We start from the raw sequence: 23101 nt of genomic DNA, 5'->3' as shown, positions 1-23101 counted from the left end.
CCCTGTGAAATGGAACTGACTCTGTGCTTTTCCTGGATATGGTGCTTCAGTACACGCATCTCAAAACTGCATCTGCTTATGGCCTTAAAGAAATTATTTTATGCAGCACTACAATTCTTCTCACTGAAAATCCGGCTGGCATAAAGGCAGGAGGGGACAAAGGGTACAGGTTTCCTCTAGAGTTCAGTAGGTTTAAGAAGTCTCCCCTCCTTGTTTTTGGTTTTGCAGTTTTCCCGAGTCTCAGTTCTGTGGTTTAAAATATTTCACCCTCTTGTTTCAGGAGCTTGTCTTTGCTGTGTTGCTTCAGTGAGCGAGCATGGATTTTGTTCAGTAGTTAAGCTATGCTGCACTTTGTACTTGCTTTTAAAACGCATAAACACAAATCTGCTGTGGGATAGTATGACAGTAGAAAATAATAGCATCCGAGGGGGAAACTTGGGAAACCTGGACTTCAGAAGATTGCTATGAAAGGCAGGATTTTAACTTTTCACTTGCTTCCCATCTAGCTGATTTCCTCTATTCACTAATTCTGTCCGAAAGAAATCTGCAGTTAGAATAGAATTTATTTTCTAATATTATCTTCATGAACAAAGGAAAACCTGAATACCAAGTTAACGTGAGCTTATAGACAGGAGACCACACGTCTATTTTTTTTCTTTCCAAGCAGACAATATGATCTGAAAAATTGTCCTGCAGTCCCTGTTTTTCAAAGAAATGGATAAATATCCTCTAAATCTACAGTTACAGTAAGTGGCACTGGCTAATGATTTGATTTGAGGATTGAGAGCACGGTCTGGATTTACTCTTTGTGCATTAACGCAGGTCAAATGGACACAGGCTGCATTTTAAATCAGTAATGGAAGGCTGAAGCCTGCCTTAAACCAATCACATCAGCCTTACCCAAGACCGATTGATCCCGAGAGACGGAGCCCTGTGAGCATAGCTTTTATATGAATGGACTCTGTGCAGCCTGAAGTTTCATTCATAAAATGGATGCTGAAGGGAAAAAAAAAAAAAAAAAAAAAAAAAAGCCGGGGCCGGGGGGGGGGAACCAACCCACACACGCCAAACCCTGGAATGTCCATTTATGCGGAACTGAAGGGTGTAGTGTTCCCTCAGCTGCTGCTTTTGCCAGTTGCCTTAAAGTAATGATTAATGCTCCTTGGCCCTGCCTGCCTGTAACCTGACACCATTTATGGCCTTGGTGTGTTTCTAATGTATAGTGAATGAGAAGGCTACATTCTCAAATCAGAAACATAAACAGGAACTGGTTGGTCTGAATTCCATTCAAATATGTCACTTCAGCCGTGCAGTGTTTGTCCAGCTTCGATTTTTACAGGCAGGGGATGGGGCGGGAGGGGAAAAAGCAACACAGACATTTTTTTGCAGCAAGATTACCAACAAAAGGAGAGAGAAAATACTGCTGTCTTTTGTTGAATTCAAAGGAAAGCGGTGTTTAAAATACATTTTACAGTTACTGAGGTTAATAAAAGCAAATACATGATTTTAAAGCATGCTCGAAAGATCAACTCCATGTGGAATTTCAATTCAGAGCTGAATGTATGAGCCTTTGTTTTCCTGTTCTGCTGTATAAAAAGTTACACATTGCCTAGACAGGCTGTTGACATCTGGTCTCAGAAAATGCATTAGATGTTGTCATAGATCTAAAAACCAAAGTTGTGGAAAGGAAGCTGTTTGCTTAAGGTTTTCTTTCTGTATGAGTGTAATAATTCCACTTAGACGTGAGCTGGTGGGGCCAAATCTAGTTCTCTGTTATGTTTTTGTCAAGTGAGATGTAAGAAATTAAACTTAACAGATTTTAATTAGCTATTTTTAGAAGGGAATGTATATGTATGTACGAGTGCACATACTTGTAGAATTTTTATTTTTCCTAATTGCTGGTAGGAAGGCTAGTGACAGACAAAATGAAGAACGAAACCTTACATTCTGAATGTTTTTAAACTGCATAATGATTTGGGAAAAGAAGACTTAATTTTTAGGTTGATTTTTAGTGACTCTGTTTTCACCCATGTAACTTCAGTGCACCTACATTTTTCATGCTGAACGTGCTAATGAAAAAATAACGCTGACTTTTGTATTGCCAGGATTTTAACAATTTGTTGGACTGTGTTGTAATTACATAGCTTCTGAAGGGGATAGTGCTTGTAAAGGTGGTTGAACTAAAACCTGATCCACCAGCATTTGAGTTGTGAAACGTGCTCAAGCAATTCCTGTATTGGGAGATTGTCATTAGTTCTCATATTTTTACCTGAATTTATCTTTTTGGAGATACATACGAGTTTTAATCTAAATGTGTTTTGCACATTTAAAATATCATAGGTTTCATAATTAAAAATAATCATTTAGTGCTTCTCCCTGCAAAACACAGATCAAGGATTTTTCTTAGTGATGCCTGGTGCCACCTTAGCCACCTGTTGCGATCTAGTTTGAAGAATTGCCCTTCTTACCTACAAAGCCCTGTCCATTTGCCAGTGATTTCAGTATTCCCGCTTGAGCTGGTCAGAGCTTCTCAGTGTTGGTAAACAGCTGCTTTCCACCAGGAGGCTAAATGCATTTCAGCGGTGGGTGAAGCGCTCCGTTGGAACAGTTTGTCAGTGCTCTTGGAAACCCATGAACAGAAAAGTTACTTGCTGTGTAATTGTGATGTTACTAAGTGTGAGGCCAAAAGTATGATGTGTTCTAGCTTGAACGTTTTATTTTAAACGTTTTATTTTGTCTCTGCACTTAGTGAAAATCTCTGCCACTGCACCAGCCACCTCTCTGTGTACCAGAGAAACGCTTGTGTTGCGCGAGGAAGTACTTGGTGAAGCCGTGTAAGACATGGCATGGAGGACCGTCATACTCGCCATGTGTGTAGCACAGGGACAGGCTGATGTCTGTGAGTGGCCCCTGCGAGCTGGTTGGTCCCAGCTACCCAAGGGGCTTGTGCATGTCCTTTTGTGCCCAGTAGCACAAAGGGAAAGAATCTGTATGCATTGTATTTCTTGCCTATGAGAAGAAAAGTGGCACAGCACGTGAAAGTCTGTTTGTATAGATGTACCAACTCTGAATTGCTGAAATAGGAGCCAAACCCATGTAATTACTTTTCAGACCAAAAGGACAATTGAGGAGATGGTGGTGTAAGTTAAATTACAGGACTGTATCCACTGGGAACTGCTTCTGTTTTTAATATGACTTAGTTGGTAATAAAGTGTAAGCCAGAGAAGTAGGCAGGCAAACAGTAAGAATGTTCTAGTTTTAGTGTCATCACTTTATTTTATGCCTGTGTGGAAGGAGACAAGTTTCACGTGTGAGTTGATGTGTGATGACTTTGAGTGACTTCGAGATGAATGTGAGTGGCTGGATCGATGGGCCGAGGCCAATGGTATGAGATTCAACAAGGCCAAGTGCCAGGTCCTGCACTTGGATCACAACAGCCCCATGCGACGCTACAGGCTTGGGGAAAAGTGGCTGTAGAGCTGCCTGGCAGAAAAGGACCTGGGGGTGTTGGTCGACAGCCAACTAAATATGAGCCAGCAGTGTGCCCAGGTGGCCAAGAAAGCCAACAGCATCCTGGCCTGTATCAGAAATAGTGTGGCCAACAGGACTAGGGTAGTGATCGTCCCCGTGTACTTGGCCCTGGTGAGGCCACACCTCGAATACTGTGTTCAGTTTTGAGCCCTTCACTACAAGAAAGACATTGAGGTGCTGGAGCACATCCGAAGAAGAGCAACAAAGCTGGTGAAGGGTCTAGAGCACAGGTCTTATGAGGAGCAGGCTGAGAGAACTGGGGTTGTTTTCTATTTTGGAGAGAAGGAGTCTGAGGGGAGACCTTATCACTCTCTACAGCTGCCTGGAAGGAGGTTGTAGCAAGGTGGGTGTTGGTCTCTTCTCCCAAGTAGCAAGCGATAGCACAAGAGGAAATAGCCTCAAGTTGCGCCAGGGGAGGTTTAGGATGGATATTGGGAAAAATTTCTTCACCAAAAGAGTTGTCAAGCATTGGAACAGGCTGCCCCGGGAAGTGGTTGAGCCACCATCCCTGGAGGTATTTAAAAGATGTGTAGATGTGGTGCTTAGGGACATGGTTTAGTGGTGTTTCTGGCAGTGTTATGTTGGATGTGATAATCTGAAAGGTCTTTTCCAACCTAAATGATTCTTATGAGTCCATGATTCTATGACTTGTGAGCAGGCTTGGTGTCTAAGTCAGCCACTCACTAGTACACCGTACTGTTCACCTGAGCTGCCACACAGGTAGCTCAACTTCTTCACCCACCCTGTTTCAGATTGTACGCACCTTCTAAGCCTTAGTCTCCCATCTCTCTCTCTGCACGTGCACGTATGTAATGCAATACCTCTGTATTGCACTGTGCTTTGTCACATGCACGTGGGCAGTGCCCTGGGCCTGCAAACGTTCAGATGGTGTTGATAAAGTGAACTAAAAAGTAGTTCAGACTTAGAGTGTAATATAACAATGTGTCCTTAGTTAGGAAGGCTATGTAAGGTCAGAACCAGAGGAATGGCTGAAGAATAAATCCTGGTTCAGGTTTCCAGTTCCTGCTTTGCTCTGCTTCATTCAGGAGAAGACAGCCACTTCATCCCGTTGCCTGCAGAAGCTTTGTCTTCCCCGTGTCTCGTCTGGCTAGGGATGTGGGCTGAAATTCTGTTTATTTCTACGCAGGGTGTGATTGTGGGTCTGAAACCTGGTCCTTATTTCTGAAAAATAATCAGAAAAGAGGATTTAAGGATTCCTTACCCTCTCTGAGTTATACAGGGCTGAGACAACCTAAGCCTTTAAATTCTGATGTTGTAATTAATATGAAATACTTCCTTACCAAGGGACCACTCAAGCATCTTATTCAATAATGAAACCTAGAACCTGTGCCTGTTAAATTCAGTAGCAGATTTTTCTTGTCCTGAGGAAGTCTGTTTGGGCTTTTCTGCTTTGATGTATTTTGATTAAGGCACAGCGGGGCTTATTTCCAGTATTTTTCTCTGTGACGTTCCCAGTTGAGAAGGCATTTCTGTGGTGTCTAGATTACACACAATTTTAAAGTAACACCTACTGCGGAAAAATGGTTTCAAACCAACATGATAGGCCATATTCATTGTTTTAAGATGACTGCTATGTTGCTGTAAGCAAGAGGAGCAATGAAGAATAACCCCTAAGTATTCCAAATTAATAAGAAAAGATAAATTATTTTTTTTATGTCTCCATATTTTTAGTTAGTTTTTTTTTTTTAAAGGGACTCTGCTGTTCTTGAGATGACGTAGCTTTACAATGTGAATTACTTCATTAAAAGTCTGAAATAAGCTTGTTGTGTGTCCTAAATCCAGGCTCATCTTTCTTCAAAGACTAAAAATTGCTAAAAGGTGATATAGAATCAGTCACCTCAGACACTTGTATCCTGCCCTGGAAGTATTTTATGCCTAATTCCGTCTTATTTGTTGCCTTGAAACAATGCTTTAAGGAGAAGAAAACATATAATTGCTCTGTAATTTCTGCACTAAAATGTTTTCTTTTGAAGTAGCTCCGCTTAGCTAGTAAAAATACTTCTGGGTCTTACTCAAGCATTTAGTACAATTTAAAACTGCAATGCTAAATTTCATTGGTTGGACTTTTTATTAGATAAGGTAGAAATGAAAGCAGCAGGCAATTTAATTAGCAGTAATTTTTCTGGGCAAGTCATTACTTTGATGAACTTCAGAGCAATGTTTATGGCTCCTAATTAACCATGTTAGTCATTTGATTGAATAATCACTTTGGAAATGTTTCTACAATTTGATTAGAGTCTGACCCACTCTGATAGTCATAAATTAACTGATAGCACTTTAGGATAACAAGACTCTAGTTACTTTACGAGAAATAAACTCTTCCTTGCTGTATTTTTCGGTCCTCTGTGGACTGTTTAAGCACAAGCTAACCAGAAGATTAAGTAATGTTGGTACAAACAATGCTCGCCTTAAAAAGACTCCAGATGTTAATTATAATTGACTTAGGAGCATGGGAGATGAAACCCCAAATTGGCTAAGAACACGACTTCTTGGATGCGTGCATAATTCTTTATTCTGTATACTCTGCTGTATCACTTTGCAAGAGTGGAGTTCATGAGTCAAAAAGGGTTTTGCTGCCAATACTAGTGAATTTTTACCTAAAATAGAAAATAGCATCTGTTTCAGTTCTCCAACTTCCTCTTTTTTTTACGTAGTTTTTTCCATTCTCCTTAAAATTCAATCTACTTGGTAACATGAGTGATTCCTTGCAGGTGAACCACTACTTGTAGCCTTGACTTCTAGTCTACAGAGCTATACTTGACTCGGGTGACCACTGAATCACCGATTCCTGTGGTTGCTTGGAGTAGCTGCCTGAGACATTAGAGATTCCCGAGGCCTGAGCAGGCAGGCACTGAGCATTTCATCGAGAGGAGGAGGTAATGAAGAGTTAGGCACAGATGTGCAAGAGAGGCCATGGACTGTTAGAGGAAACTTATTATTACTGCCCTGTGTTTCACTTGTTTTGTGAAGTCAGTGTAAAACCTCATTTTCTTATCCTGCCAGATCTTTGATACTCATCGCTAGTCAGTGAACAGTGAAATTTGGAATCACGGTCTGAAAGAGTCTGTAGGCAGTGTTGGAAAAATAATGTCTGCTCTTTCGACCCCTGTTTGCATCTCTTAAAGAGTTACAAGTTACTGGTAACAGATTGCATTGCTTGGGGTAGGAGTTTATCACAAGATCAAATAGACTTTGTTAAGCAAGGCTTTTGATATCCAAGAAGTGGGTTAAACATGGTCTAGAAGGGCAAACATTTATGGTGTGTTTCTGTTTGCAAGTCCCTGTGCACAGGATGTGGCTACCTGGGGACAGTGCAAGACATGGGGGAAATATAGAAAGGCATTTAAAGAACACCATTTTCATTAGTTCTTTTTGTTTTTTCTCATTTTTCTTGAAGGTTTGAGTAGAGGCGGGGAATGGCAAATAAATGTCTGTATTACTTAGAATGTGTGCAGTAATTTTTTTCTTTTGAGGGGAATTCTTTGGTTAGGGGGTGGGCAGGTGGAGGGTGAAATCGATGCATTTGAATTCCTAAATTAAATCCTTAGCAATTGCAGAAAAATTCATTAACCCTTCAAATCCTTAACCAGAGTCTAAAAAAGCAATATCCTACCTAAATTCACTCTAACATTCCTCGTATTAATGTAGAGTTTCTAAGTCTCCAGTGTGATTGGCAGGCTTTTCTGTGTAATTGATTAAAAATGTTAGGTCGCATTAGTTACAAAGATAGATATCGCGTTAATTACAAAGATAGATATACAATTCTTACTGTTCTGTGTGGATTTTTTGGTCTGTGAATGGTCCAGAGTGTAACTGTCATGGGAGTCAGCTTTTAGCAAAGCTGACTACAATAAGGATTTGAGTTCAAGTGCCTATGTTAGGTGGGATCTGTGATCCTCCCAGAATGATTTTCTCCTCCGCCATGCCTTGTGCGTGCTGCTCTGAAATGCTAACTGTGTGTTGACGGGTTCCCCCTCGCTGTAACTTGCATCCTTTCTGTTGCTTTTCTGCCTCTAGCCTGTCTCATTGATAACCTGCACACTTTTAATTCCAGACAGTCTTTTGACTTAGCGTTGTCATCTTCTCCTTTCAGAAGTGCCTAGCTGCCATTCCATTTACATGAGGCAAGAAGGCTTCCTGGCTCACCCAAACAGAACAGAAGTTAAGTTTTCTATTATGTATCGCTTTTGTGTGAGAGAAATGTAAAAAATTAAAAAGCCTGGAGGGATTTGGGTTTACTGGTTTAACTCTGCTGCTGGGAAGACTTGCATCATCTTTCTTACCCTTCCCAGTTTTGAGTTTCTGATGCGCTGATTTTTTTTTTTTTCTGTAGCTTCTTTTAGTGCCACAGGTTGATCAGGATAAGAATCAATTTTATGATTAATTTACTCATTCTGCTTTTCAAGGCCTCTAGCAGTCGAAAGGAAGAGGCGCTTAAAAATCTGTCCATTTCACCCATTCTGCTCAAGTGATATTTTCCAGGCTATTGGTGTGACAGGCTCAGTTAACTGTTAAGTAATACATTTTATACTTTAAAATCAGTGAAGGTTTTTGGCTTTTCCTTCTGTTACGATTTTTGCAATGTTTTGGTGCTGCTTAGGCCCAAATTGTGTAGCCACATGACACGTACCAAAACTTTCAGTGACTTCGGTAGGGCAGAGCTTAGATCATTGTCAAAATTAATAATTCTGAGTAAAAGCACTTTATATGTGTTAAAAATAAGAAGGCCAACAGAACTAAGGAAAAAAGACCACTGAAAGAGAGGTTGTACCCTCCACTCTTCTGCTTTGGTGTATCTTTCTTTCAATATATGATTTTTTTGTTTGTTTAGGGTTTATTTGTTTTTCTTCCAAGGGCAAATTTCACAAACATGAGGAAAATTGGTTTTGAGATTCATAAGAATTCAGACAGATGTATGAATCAAAGCCCTCTAGTAAGACTTCATTCACTAGTGAAAAGACACAACTGGAAAGATAACAAATCTGGCTAAAAGCCCAACTGCTTCTGGGTGGAATAAAGGCAGAAAGTAGAAATAAGAGGTAGTGTTTAACAAGGAGGGTGAAACAGAGATGGAAATTTATAACAGTCTTGGTATATGAAATTATATGAAGTATAGAACCTTGATAAGGGAGGTGAAAGACATCAGGGAAAAATCCACAAACTGCAGGGCTAAGGTCAACAGATTTGAGTTTTAATCACAGCACAGATAGGGAAAAAAAAATCTTAGCCATGTTATGCACTCATAAGTACCTGGAGATGGTAAAATTGTTATGAATGATGTAAAAAAAGCAGTGTTGTTCGATAAATATTTGTTTTCTGTATTTGGAAATCAGTCAATATGGTTTTGTGGAATAAAGGTCATGTCAAATCTGATTCTGTTCTTTGCCGAGATTAAAAGTTTGATTGATAAAGATACTTGTATCGTATAGTTAGACTTTTTATAGCATTCAGTTTGCCACTGCATTACATTCTGATTAAGAAGTTAGCACAAAGCAGTATCAATAAAGTACACATTAAATACATTAAGACCTGGCCAACTGACAGATCTAAAAGTTGCTGTCACTGGGCAATCATCTCAGAATGGATTGTTTCTATTATAATTCTGTAGGAATTGATATCAGGAGTGTTGCTATTCAACATTTTCAGTACAGATATGGAACAAAGTTAATAGATAACTTTATGGCACAGAGGTAGGCAGAGTGGTAGGACAGGGCAGTCACACAAAGCAATTTAAATTGTTTGGTAATCTGGGCAGATTAAACAAAATGTGTTTTTAATATGCTGAATGTAGACCAGGCCTATGGAACCGGGAAACAGTATATTGGAAAAAATGATTTGGAGATGGGCCTCCTCCTCCCCGGCTTCGCAGTAGGAAACCAGCCCAACCAAACATTGCAACCGTATGGCAAAAAGGCCTTCTGTAATATTTGCACAGTCAAAAGGAGGGTCAGAGGGAGCCAGGGGAGGAGGAGATGTTTTGTCTTGCTGAGTAGCACCGGTGAGGCTGATACTGGCACACAATACAGTTCTGGTTAAGCAAGACATTAAAATAATACTGAAAATAGGAGCGTGTATGGAAGAGAGTGCTAGAAAGAATGCAGGGTTGCAGAGAGTGTCTTTTAACGACAAAAATTAAATTTTACAGAATGACCTTAATTGGAAGAAACATCGGGGGTGGGGGTGACTTCTGTGAGGGTGAGGAGGAAATACTGAGTTAGGACTTTTTTAGTCTCGCGGGGAGAAGACCCTCAGGAGCTAATGTTAAAAGTCAAAGCCACGCTAGCTCAAACAGGAAATGAGACAAACATTTTGGAATAAATCATAAAGAAAAATGGGTGCTTTTTTCATTTTTGCAGGTGGAGATTAACTGTCTTTTGGGAATGCACGCATTAATTAAACACCCCTGTACTGAGGCCAAAATGTTGCGATTGGGCGGTGTGTAAAGGATGTGGGATATTAATCTGATTCCTCTATGACTTAGTGTTCCCTCTGGCATTAAGCCTATGATCTCTTCTTTCTCCATGCATCTTTTATATAAACACCTCTCTCTTTTTAACTTACAGGCTGCATGTATGAAAAGGGACCTAGGCAGTTTTATGATGACACTTGCGTTGTTCCAGAGAAGTTTGATGGTACGTATGACACATCTCTCTCTCTTTTTCTTGTGTGGGGAGATGAAAAAGGGAGAGATAAGGGACTTTTCTCTGTTGCTGATCAAAAAAGCTCGGTAACGTTCCGATTTAGGATTCCTTAACACACCGTTTGCGGTGCGCCCAACCAAAGCTGACCTTTGTCTCTTGAAACCAAAGTCTCCCTTTCAATAGGATGTCGTTCGACTTTTGCCAGCAAAAGATGCTGTATCCAGAGTTGTGGCAGAGGAGCTCAGTTCCTGTACTGTTGAGAAGTAATAGGAGGATTTCCATTGCACTGATGATCACATACCGCTTGTTGTTTGAGATTTAATGAAAGCTATTCTTATAATTAACGAAACAGTGGAGAAAGCAGCAGCTTTGGTTTTACTGAGGATTAAGCCTCTTGTCTCGCTGTCTGTGAAGTGATGAATAGTGGGGAGTGAGTGTATAGGGCATTTTTGTGTTTGTGTCCATGTATTTTCACTAGGTTAAGCATTGTACTAATGGTTTATTTTTCAGTGGGATTGATAACAAATCAATGATCTTTTCACAACACTACCCATTACAACAGATTTTTTTTTTAAAAAGAGGGATTCTGAGGTCAATTAAAATAAATGGCCCAAATTATCCTCAGTTACTCTGATGTAAAATCAGTTTCCTGGTGTAACTCAGTTGATTTCAGATTTATTTCATTATAGACAAAGTAGATGGGCTCAGTATTTCTTGCCTGTGACTGTTAGTCTGCAACTTTGGGAAGTAATTTGGAGACCAATTACTTAAATTTGCTAGAGTGGCTTTGTGTTAGTGTATGTGTGTCCAGCTTGCTTTTTTTTTTTAGCAGGAAGGATTAGATACTTTCTGATAAACTCCCAAACAGGTCTCTGATCATAGCCAAAAGTAGAGCTGGAGAACTCTTGGGGTTTTTCTCCTGCTTTACTTTGTGTGTTTACACCTGAGAATCACTTACATGGATTATAAAACTACCGCGTGGCTAGCAGCATTTGTTGCGTTTGCTGAAGAACAGGAGACTGTCAGGTGTTTTTCTTCCCCCAAAAAATAAGTGTGGACCTGATCTGTTTTCAGTACCAGTGTCAAATTCATATTTACATTTATGGGAATGGGATGAGACCCTCTATTACAAGAAGTTAAAACTCCTCAGGAGTAGTTTTTGTCTATGTCTTTCTCAAAAATCCTTTTTTTTTTCGTTTGGGTTTTGTACAGGGAAGGGAATGAAAATGGAAAATAAATAGAAATAAAGTAAAAGAAATAAACGTTTGGAAATACTTGTGTGCTTGCAAAGCAAGTAGTCTGCTGCTGGCTTCTATGACTGTCCATTGAGAGAACACCTTGTGCTCTAGAAGACTGATGTTGTGATACAAATAGGTGTGTTTATACTTGTAGTGTTATGACTTTTGAGGAAGAAATAGCAGATGTGTCATCATGTTTTGGTCAGTAAAGCGAAAGTGGGATAAGCCCAAGTCTAGTCTTGATGTTTCAGAAGTAGATTCTCAGCTGCTCCATTTGAAATCAAAGATCGACACAGGCAAAGGATCTATCTGACCCTCTGTAATAGTGCACTTGCTATTTGTGCATCGCTCAGCTATCGCTAAAAGAAAAATCCTGGCCTTGAAAAAGAAGGCCTTTCAGGGCTGCAACTTGAACCTCACATAAACCACAAAGCCTTGTGTTGATTTATTTGTTTTCCACAGCTATTGACTCAATTTTCTTTCCTGATTACGAAAGGAAGTGCTCCATTTTTAATATTATTATTCTTTCTTTCGCTACATGGAGCTGTTCTGTAATGGCCGTCAGAGCATCCTAACGTTGTGGTTGAATGTAAAGTCCTGCCTTTCCGTATTAAACAGGTCACACTGTTTATTGGAGGGTATTGCTGTTCTGGTAGTTGAAATGAGTTTTACCAGCATATCAAGGATTGCCGTCATTGCGTGCAGAAAAAAATATTCTCTGCTTCAGCATCAGACCTTTCAGCTGTTGTTGTTTGCATGAAGTTGTTCAGTATGAATATGATTTAAAAAACAACAGAGACACAGTATGGATGTAGCAGGATGGTTTTCCATTGGCAGTTTGTGGAACAGCTAGCAGAATATTATTGTTGTTGTTTTTTAAAAGCTTCCTCTGGACGTGAAATTTTAGAAAAATTAACTTAGTGCTTTTCAGGGGGAATACTAATCTAATATGTAGATATGAGTAAAAGTAATATGTGCTTATATGTAAGTCCAATATGCCACAGAGGAACTCGCATATCTGCAGGATTTGCATACCTATACATAAAGTACATGCTGTTTAAGTCCAAGTCAAATACTTTGTCAAATTTTCCTTAGACGCATTTGCATGCAAAAGAAGTTTCACTCGATAGGGTTTTGCAGCTTTATGAAGCATACATTACATTTCCAAAACTGGGGCTTGTGCAAAGTATAGTACACAAACGCAGTTCTTCAGACATCAGGGTTGCTTACAAAAGTAGTTCATGCTCTTTCAGATAGAGGATATTGCAAAATGGTTTGCAAGCGAGATTTGCATGGATCAAAAGTAAATGGGGATAGGCTTAGGGAGGCTTCCATAAATCATGACTGAATTTAGGTACCTTTTAGTATATGAATATGTTATTGTAAGAATGTTTACAATCAACAGCAGACAGGGGAATGTTGCATTTGTGGGTGGCTGGGTAGTAAGAATTCTCTCCCTCTGTTTTCTTAACCCTAACGAGTGCTTTGCTGGTTTATCTGACAAATGGAGTGATGATGCTTTTTGTGCATTACTCATCTAACATTGTTGCTATTCTGTGCAGGTGACGTCAAACAGGAGCCAGGCATGTACCGTGAGGGACCCACGTATCAGCGACGAGGCTCGCTTCAGCTGTGGCAGTTCTTGGTAGCTCTTCTTGATGACCCATCAAACTCTCACTTCATAGCGTGGACTGGCCGAGGCATGGAATTCAAGCTGATTGAGCCGGAGGAGGTGGGTTAGACAGACAGCGTGCCCTGACATCCTGTCCTGCAAATTTAATAGCGCTCCTTTGGATTTAGGCTTGCTTTCCTTCAATATTTTGTTTTGGTAGCACTTTAGAAGGGTGACAGAAAGGACTGGCAAGGGAAGTGCTTCAGTTAGGACAGAGGTGTGGTTAAGCATAGAGTTGATTCCTAATCCCTATTATTAGAAAATAATAAAAATATTGCAAGTGCTAGAGTTACAAAATAGCCGGCATTAGTTGTGGGGCCCAGATTTTTCAGAACCGCTTCATGGATAAAGGTGTGTTCCAAAATCGTTTGAAAACTTGTCCCTGAATAGTCTTCCAACACCAAAGATTCTTCAGTGTAGAGATGTGGGAACTTGGAACTTTTAGTCTGGAAAGACCCCAAGTCGGCAAGGGCAAAGGGGACAGAGGGCAAAGGGCAAGGTTAAGATTGTTAGGTAGTAAAATCCCATCAAGATGATATAACCCCCCCTCTTTTTAGAGTCTTCTTCAGTGTTGCTTCTTATCTGTATTGTTAGATTGTTTAGTGCACGTTTAGATCCTAGGCTTGCAAACACTCATGCATGTCTCTCCTGAACCATGAAGGACTCGGGGGGTAGATAAAATTACTTGTATTCATGAACATTTGCTGAACCGTGACTTAATTCACTTGTGTGATAAACAGGAATAAATGGAACATTTTATTATGTAAACTTTTTTGGACTAGGTAGCATTAAATAATCTATCCTGTGTTCTAAACAGCCATGGAAACTGTTGGAAAATTCGGTGTGTGTGAATTTTATTGTAATACTGATGTAGATGATTTGATTAGGGTTGTCAAAAAGCAGTATCATTCTGTTTACTGTTTCTGCCCCTTGGACAGGGTTGGATAATAGAGGAGACCGCAGCGAATTTTCCGTCAGGTTCCCCTCTGAGTTAGAGCTGAGTGGGAACATTCGGGGGTGTAAGGCTGCTTCTGCCTTCCACCAGCTATTTCTGCCGTTTGCCATCCATCTGCTGGCATAAGCAGTCTGAAGGCTTTCTTGCATTTAAGTTACATCATGTGCCAACAGCCCTAAGGGGGATGATTGAGTAGTTGGGGGTGGCGACAGGACTGATGTCCTTTTCCTTCCTGACTTGGTCTGGCTGAGGGGGCAGGTTGCTGCAAGGACCCGTGTGCTGGCTCTCACTAGTCCACACGCTAGTGATGGTCACCGTGGCAGACCCTGGCATTGTGCATCTGAGGATTTGATCACAGAACAGTCTTAGTCGATTAGATACCAAAACTTTGATCGCAAGTCTGCAGCCTTGGCGGGCTACACGGACTTCGTAGTTGTGTGATCTGTCCCAGGACAAAGTGAAATCTTTGGAAAGGCTTTTGTTTGATTTTGGTGAATGAGATACCTAATTTTATCTGCTGCCCCAGTCTCAGTATTTTTTACCCTTGTAGTTTTGTCTTGTCTTTAAGGTATGTCCAAAGTTTTTAAAGATTAAAGAGATTTATTGCAAAATGGTTCCCAGCAGATGGTGCAAAAACTTTGTAGCTTTTATTAGCTAAGGAAGGGAAAGCAGAAAAACAAACCCCTAAGATTTCCTTATTGTGTAATTCCCTGAAGAACTGGATATTCTGATTTAAGTTAACCAGATCATCTGCTTGTCTGACTTTGTAGCAGTTGCTTTGTGTTTTTGAGCAGCACTGCATCCAAGATCTGGAGGAGACAGGCTACTTGAAACTTGTCTCACTCCTGTGTGCTCTTAGGGAGTACAAAGGAGCCTAAGTTGTTTTCATATGAATGCCATGGATCTGACAGAAACTGTCAATTAAAATAAGAATAGCCTATGGGAAGTTGCACACTTCTGTTGGTTGCCAAGTGTAAATTGAAGGGAAGTCAAAGAGCTTGTTGGTTCAGCTGTGGCAGGATAGGTTGTCAATGACATGACCTTTCCATCCCATCCCTTTCTGGAGATTTATGCCCTTGTAGAAAGGGTGACAACAAAAATGAATATGTATCAGCTCCTTGAGCACCACAGTTCATTCAGAAAGTAGATAACTGAACTGTGGAAGCTAAGAACTGGGCGTAGATCTGTTTCTGCTGTCTTGTCACAGGGACATCAGCCTTCAGCAGGAAGGTGGGTTGGAAGGCTAGAAGCCGGAATCCCTTCCACACAGCAAGACTTAATAAATGCTGTGCAGCTCAGGGGTAGGAAGACTTGCTTACCAAGACTACTTCTGAACCTGCTTGCTTATTTAGGAACGTCGAAATACCACACGATACAGCATATTCTCAACCATTATTTTGTTGTAGTTATCTTTGCTGTGCATTTATTTATTATGCAAGCCTGTTATGCTGGGGACTTTTAGGACTCTGATTAATGCAGGAAAAAACTTGGCAGGAATAAACAAGGAGTGATGTAGGCATGTGTTACAAAGATGAATAGGCGAATCAAGGTTACACATCTAGGCCAAATCTACAGCTGGAATAAATTGACATGATTGGAGGTATGTTTCAATACAGCTATAACATAGCTGAAGTTAGCAGAGCCATGATAATTTACATGAGCCTGAAAAGCTGCACTGCTGAAAGGAAATAATGCTTTCAAAAGAAATTTTAAAAATTATTGTCCAGATGGAGATCAAAGTCATGGATTTTGCTTTTGTTATTTAGTCCCCTTCGATTCTCAGCGCTGCGTGTCGTCTATGGTTTGCATCAAAAGGCTCCAGACACCTATGGGAAAGTTTGGTAGAGCTGCGTGCAGAGAAGCCGCTTGGCTACTCTCTCCTTTTTCCGGAGCTGTATGCATATGCACCTCTCAAACATTTTTATAAAACGTGCTTTAAAGAGTTCATCAGCTCTGACTTTTTTCCCCTCTGGTGACATGATAGTCATTTGTACAGCCAGTAATTGAAATGTCACCAACAGCCGATTATAATTTCAGGTGCAGAATAAGCAGTTAAGTTCTTTAAACAAAAGGTCTCTTTGTCCAGAACTACCTTTGGCAATAAAACAGGAAGCGTAAAGGCAAGTAGAAATCATAAGTCAGAGCAGAAGGCATATTGTTCTCTATGGAACGGCTTCATGAGTTGCTTGCAACTCCCTTTTTATTATTATTTTTTAAGGGAAATTATACAACTGCAACGATGACATTTCTGTCCCATTTTTCATGCTACCATATAGTTCTTCCAAGCAATTACCCTGCCTTCTCTGGTAATTCATTGTCTTTGCTGAAGTAATGTTTAAGACTGGGAGTTGGCTTTTGACTCGTGTCTGCTAATAATCTCAACATCTCTGTCATTCCAAGTACAGTCTGTATTAGTTCATGAACTAAGTGTGTATGCATGTGTGTTTAATATAACTTAGTGTTCTGACAGCATGGAAAACACAGGAACGGTACAATTATCCACAGTATCAAACTAAAGAAAAGTTTTAATCTTTCACAAAAGTTTTCTGGTGGAACTTGATAAATATTTTTTTTTGTGTGTATCATCTTTCATTGGTTTTACTTATTTTTTATTGGTTTTATTTATTAAAAACAAACAAAAAACTTCCCAGCCTTCCACCACATTTGCAAATAAGTAAGTCTGCTTCAAGTTTAATGGATGACTGTGCGTCCAATTAAAAATCCTAGTAGTACATGGGAAATTCAGGTCATGGCAACCTTTTCTCTTGTGTTTATTCATTGCACCTGCAGGGTTTCCCCTCCCCCATCCCCAAATAAAGTATCTGATGATAAGATCTGCTTGTTAAATGCATTTAACAAATCAATGCTAATCCATTTTTTTGTGGCAGGTGGCACGTCGCTGGGGGATTCAGAAAAATAGGCCAGCTATGAACTATGATAAACTTAGCCGATCACTTCGCTATTATTATGAAAAGGGAATCATGCAAAAGGTGAGTAGCTGATTTTGTATTAAATTTCGCTAGAGCGTTGCATGTTAATCCGTAAGTCAGTTTATGAGGAGTACTTGTAACTGCATTGCTTAGGTAGGTTTTTCATCTACTTAGGCAAACACAAAGCTTTTTCACCTATGAGGTTCAGTGTATGCATCAAGATATTTTTTTTTTCTATGTAAAAAATGTCTGTGGTTTTAGTTCACACAATGCACATCATGATTATAGGGAAAGAGGTAACATTCAAAAATATCCAAAAGAGCTTCCTGGCACCTGGGAAAGGCAAACAGTAGAGTGCGGCATGAAAAATGTTTTGCAGATCTAAATTAGCTGCACAGCACTTGGGTTCTTTGGTATGTGCAAGATAGGGGAGAAAAATGATACCTATTAACATACCAAATATTTTACCAATAGTGTTGTAAGAATACCATTTTTAAGTGGAATTTAATATTTTATAATAGGCTGAACTATGAGAAATATTTAACAATAATTTATATGTAACAGTCTGCTCTTGCTGATAGCATCCAACCTGTCCTTCTACTGTAGCATGCTGATTTACGTGTATGTTTTTAAATCTTGCTATGTAGTACTACGTAGATTGAGAAATGAATAGGAGAGACCCGTCTGCTGCATCTATAAAAACTGGCAGGTGTGATCAAAGATCATAATGAACACCTTGTGCTGTAAAACTTGTTCCATATCTTTTTACATTAGTTTTGTGACCTCTGGTGACTTAAACACGTTTAAACCTGCCATTTGCCAATTCCATGAATGGAAACAATGCTCTTGGCTCAAGTTACTGGGCGACTTTGCCAGTAGGCTTTGTGAAGTCTCAGTTTGGAGTTGCCTGTTACAAGTTCTCTTGCTTTGATTATGGGATCGTTGCAGTGTTCTCCTTTTCACTCTCCAGGAGTCAACCTGGACAACAGTCTGGGCTGGTATTGGCTTATGGTATTTCAGCAGCACAATGTCTCATCCGTTTCTGTGTGTCACATAACTGTGCATTGAGTCTTTGTAACGTGGACTGGAGACTGGATCCAGCTGGGGAGAAGGAGAAATGCTTGATTTTGCCGCTCCTCCAGGCAGAGGAAGTCCTCGTTGCAGGTTGCAGCTCAGCTGCACAGGCAATTGTGCCAGCACAATTCAAAGGCAGTGCAGAGGCAAGAATAAGTAGCAAAGAGAGTGAAACAAGTTGAAAAGGTGGGGACGGGAATACCATAAGGCTGATAAAGCTGCCCAACCCACACATCCATTTCATTTGGAAAGTTTACAAGTGCTTCTGACAGCTAGCTTGCTACCTCTTAAACTGCTACTTTATTATCTACAAGAATGTATTTAACACACATTTTAAAAGCTAGTTTGGATGCTTGTTTTTCTGACATAGCAATGTTTGAGGTTTGCCCTGCGATCACCCTATCTGGCCAGTTAGTGTACGTTTAAAAACTAATGGTGGTTGTAGATTCATAGTAGGTTTCTTTGCTGCAAGGTTTGTACACACATTTTTCCCCTTTTGCTTTAAGTTGAGCAGTGATAGAAGGTTATGCAAATGCCCAGTTTCTGAATGCAGCCTTCAGTCTGTCAAACTTGCTGACATTAATTTGATGAAAAAAATTCTACTGCAGATATAACCTCTACCAAAGCTTTACATTATTTGTACAATAAATAAGCTGAAAATTTAAGGAGGTGCTTCAGACTGTTTTGCACCCGTAAGAATAGAGTTAAGTTTGCAACACTTTTGCCACCTTCATTCGCTCGCTTCCAATACCGTGCTACCTGGAGTTGCAAGAACCAGACAATATGTTCTTTATTTTAAAATACTTTTAATAAACTGTGAGCATGCAACATGGTTGATATTTTTTAACGAATTTCCTTAAATAAGGTGCTTGAGAAGACACCGTATTGACCTTTTTTTTAAAAAAAAAAAACAAACAACCAAACAATAATTCTGTATTGCTTTTATCATTCTTCAGCTTTTAGGAAGATGAAGCACAGACAGTTAGTGCTGTTTCTGAATAAGGGAAAACTATAGGATCTTTGGACAAATTGCCCCTCCATAAGCAAATCCAAATGTCCCAACTTTGCATGAGCAATTGCTAAGTACATATTAGCCTACGTATTTGCTTACGCTGTCGCTGTACAATCAGCATGCACTATAACTAAGTGCTTTTATACTTAAGTATGAATCAATCTACCTAAAGTGAAATTCAGATCTCTATCATGCAACGTGATTCTTTTTTCCACGTCGCACACAGCGTGTTGGACTTAGTAATTTTATTTTGCCACTGTAGTGACAATTTGTTTACATTTTCCAGTAAGAACAGTTCCATTTGTGGTTAAGTATAGGAAACGATCGCAAACAAAAGTTTGGAAGTAGAATACCTAGTCCATCTTCCAACAGGATATCACGTGTGGCAAAACCGAGAGTGTTCCGCACAGTCTGCTTCTGCAGATCCCTGTTGTCTTTGCTAGGTCATTGCCTTAGCAGTTCTGCGTTATTAATTGCGCAACAAAGGTGAGTTCTTCTCGAGACTGTTGAACTCGGAGTTGCAAAACCACACGGCCTTACGTTGCACCTTTTTGTCCCTTCTGTTGTCCTAAGGTGGCTGGAGAGAGATACGTCTACAAGTTTGTTTGCGACCCTGAAGCGCTTTTCTCCATGGCTTTTCCAGACAACCAGCGCCCCTTACTGAAGACTGACATGGAGCGCCACATCAACGAGGAGGACACTGTACCTCTGTCCCACTTTGATGAGAGCATGGTCTACATGCAGGACGGTGGCTGCTGCAACACCCACCCCTATAACGAAGGCTATGTCTATTAACAACAGTGACAGTGAAGGGGGTGTTTTCCCCCTCCCTTAGGCTTCTCCTCTTTCACAAGACCCAGAGGAAAGCTGACTCGACTTCAGTTTGTTTTTTAAATAGTACACTAAAAGGGGCTTTTCCTGTTGCATTACTCCTATGGTCTGCCATGGACAGCGCACTTTATTTGAAAGGGGAGGGTTGGAACCTAAACGTTATTCTGTGTAACAGGAGCAAAAGGGTGGGTTTGCTTTTTACTTAAGTTTGGGAAGGGAACATACAGGTTTTAAGTACAAAAAAAGCTATATCATGTCTGGTTTGTTTCATATCAGCATAAGATATTGTACATTTTCTCTGGGTATCCATAGTACAGTTAATTCTCATTGTGCAAAATAACCACTTGATGATGATATCAGCACAGCATGCCTAGGGCATTTTTTTTCTTGCCATTCTTAATTGTCTTTCTGCAGTTATAAAAGAGAAGCAAAGCGTATACCACAGCATTTAATTTAGAAGCTTGCAGTGGCAGACCTTGCACCTTGCCTCTGAAAACAACCAGATATCTTGAGAGTTCTTCCTTTTTTTTTAATTTTTTTTTTTTTTTCGATACGGCCTCAAAAAAAAATTCTGTTTAATGACAGAGTGGCCATAAGTACAGTGACCAAGCAGCAAAATCCCTGACTTCAGACTGTGAGCCGCGTGGCGTATCTGGTACCACGTTGCTATACACGTATGTCCCATGCCACGGCTCAGACCTTTCAAGATCCATTTGAGGGCAGTAACTATATGTGGTAGGCTTTCTGATGATCATGTCAGCATTAAATACAGGATCATGATCGGGAGGGAGAAAACATTTTGTGTCCTTCCATTTCCTTTGGTACATAAATAAGTTATTTAATCAATAGGAATTAACTGTACTAAGTCACATATCTAATTATGCTGTTTAGACACAGCAAGCACTCCTTGAGAAAAATATCCAATACACTAAATAGGTACTTTAGTAATTTTTAGACACGGTACCCATTAATATGCATTTAAACCTTTTACTGCTGTGTTATGTTGATAACATATATAAATACTAGATAATGCTAATGCTTCTGCTGCTGTCTTTTTCTGTAATATTCTCTTTGATGCTGAATTTACTATGACCATTTATAAGCAATGCTGTAACTACAGGTAGCATTTCAGGACAAAATAGATGACTTGAACCATTTATTGCTTAGAAAATAGCTTACGCCATAGCTGTGCTATAAGCAGCTTTTATGCGCATCCACAAATGACTAGTAAGCTTCAGCTTGCTAAGGAAAGCTCTGCAGAACCTTTTGTAATTTTCGGTGGAACGGAGACTTAGACGAACTGTCAAAGAATACCATGAAGTCGCTGTATGACGTTGTAGTGCTGGCACTGATGTTACCAATCAACTTGTTTTGGACACTAAATGTAAATGTGATCAGATATGCTCGGAAGAGGGGTTTTTTTGAGGGATTTTATTTGTTGTTGTTACTTTTTCAAATCGTTTTATTTTTTGAGAGGGGTAATCTTGAACACAAGCTGCACATACTGCTCTGTATGTAAAATGGAAAAAAAAAAAAAAGCCCTGACAAAACCTCAAAAGTTTAAAATATTTATGAGCACCTTTTCTGAAATATAATATTTCCTAGTTTGAAGGGAGGGAGAGGGGGTAAGATCTGGATTTCTTTTTTTGCCCAGTGAAATTTATATGGGTGTTACATGGGGTGCCTCACTTTCCTATATTCCCAAGAAGTGGGAGGAAAACGAGTGCATAACCATAAAACAACAAGAATAATTTTCATCACAATGGATGAATTTCAAAGACAATCCTAGGTGGTGGGTTAATTTTCCATCCTCTGTCAGTTAAGACACTAGTTAAGCTATGAATATTTTAATATGCAATTAATCAAAAGTAAAGAAGTGTAGTGGTCACTAGAAACCACAGGTGCATAAAAAAACATTTGGGCAGGTATTTAATTTACTCAGATCCATAAGACAACATATTTTATGGGAGTGTATATATGCCTTAATATGTCACCTAATTCTGTCATCCATAAGTCTCAATGGCACTTAAATTTTCGGTGATCAACCCAGAATCAGAAGTCTAAAACTGCAGAATTAGCAAAAAGGAAAGGGAAAAGGTTGAGTAAGATTGTTTAAAAAAAATGTGATTTCCATTGAAAATAAGGTTCAAATGAAACATGCTTTGATGAAAAGTCCTTGGATTGGTTTTGGTTCTTTAATGTCAGCACGGAGCGCCTCTTGCCTGTGGCAGGATGTGGATATTTGGGAAAGGGGTTGGACAAAAAAAGGAGAAAAAAAAAGGAAAAAGAAAAAAAAATGAAAAAAATGCATCAAATGTGTAATATTTAAGAAGAAATATATATATATATGTATACGGTAGTGACTCACTGAACAAAACAAGCAATCAGACCAACATTACATGATCTCTCAGCAGAAGATATAAAAGTCTTTCACTGAACTGATTAACCCTTTTTAAAATGTACCTAAGAGCTTTATTTAAAGTCTGTTTTTATTCCACTTTTTTGTTTGTTTGGGTTTTTTTTTTTTTCTTTGTTTGGGGTTTTCAGGTAGAATAATAAATCTGGCAGCTGATTTCTGCAAGATTGTTGTGTATTGGATTCCTAACCATTTGGACTGGAGAGGCCCCTGCAGTAAGGTTCTTGTTTTAGAAGAGGAGATGATGATCTCTTCTTAGTGCCTAGAATAGCTTCCTGCAAAATGGAACCCAAAAAAAAAAAAAAAAAAAAAAGTGAGGAGTATGTACAATTCCTATATGAATTATAGCCAGGGTTTCGGTTGCCCAAACATCATATTTGACTGACAAAAGAGATGGGGGATGGTCTATGTAAATTTAGAGAAAGATTGATTCCAACTAGGAACACTTACAACATTTTCCCAGGGCGTTTGAATACCCTACTGAATTTGAATGTGGGGTGTCGGGGGCTGGGGTGAGGGTGCTGCGTTTTTGGTTGGTTGGTCGGGGTTGGTTTTTTTTGTTGTTTTTTTTTTTTTGGCTTTGTTTTCAAGCTGTACCACAACTGGAGAGAAAATGCAGGCTTCACCTCAGAAGGAGGAGCTGTAGTGGCGTTAGCTTGTGTGTGTTTGCTTGTGCATCTTTTTGCCGCCCAGAGCAGCTGCCCAGGCGGCTACTGTGAGACAAATCCAGGGGTCATCGCTGCAAGGCTGTAGGTGCTCGGGTTTCCCCTGCTGTGACGG

General features: G+C 39.8%; 1 protein-coding gene across 7 annotated transcripts in view; it reads left to right on the top strand.

Moving 5' to 3' along the window:
• ETV1 (ETS variant transcription factor 1) overlaps positions 1–22792 on the top strand; it is a 68399-nt gene extending 45607 nt beyond the window's left edge. For 5 of the 7 annotated variants that reach the window (XM_063324925.1, XM_063324927.1, XM_063324926.1 and 2 more), the window contains 5 exons: positions 7646–7714; positions 10116–10184; positions 12994–13163; positions 16947–17048; positions 19648–22792. In XM_063324925.1, the coding sequence (XP_063180995.1) occupies positions 7646–7714; positions 10116–10184; positions 12994–13163; positions 16947–17048; positions 19648–19869 (632 nt within the window). In that variant the 3' untranslated portion in view covers positions 19870–22792. The remainder of the gene's footprint in view (positions 1–7645; positions 7715–10115; positions 10185–12993; positions 13164–16946; positions 17049–19647) is intronic. The other 2 variants (XM_063324929.1, XM_063324928.1) reach the window with 2 other exon arrangements.
• The last annotated feature ends 309 nt before the right edge of the window (positions 22793–23101 follow it).

This window comes from Chroicocephalus ridibundus, chromosome 2 (genome assembly GCF_963924245.1).
Source record: "Chroicocephalus ridibundus chromosome 2, bChrRid1.1, whole genome shotgun sequence".
NCBI classification, from domain to species: Eukaryota; Metazoa; Chordata; class Aves; order Charadriiformes; family Laridae; genus Chroicocephalus; species Chroicocephalus ridibundus.
Note: the sequence above shows the minus strand (reverse complement) of the source record. Positions and strands in the feature narration are given on the sequence as shown.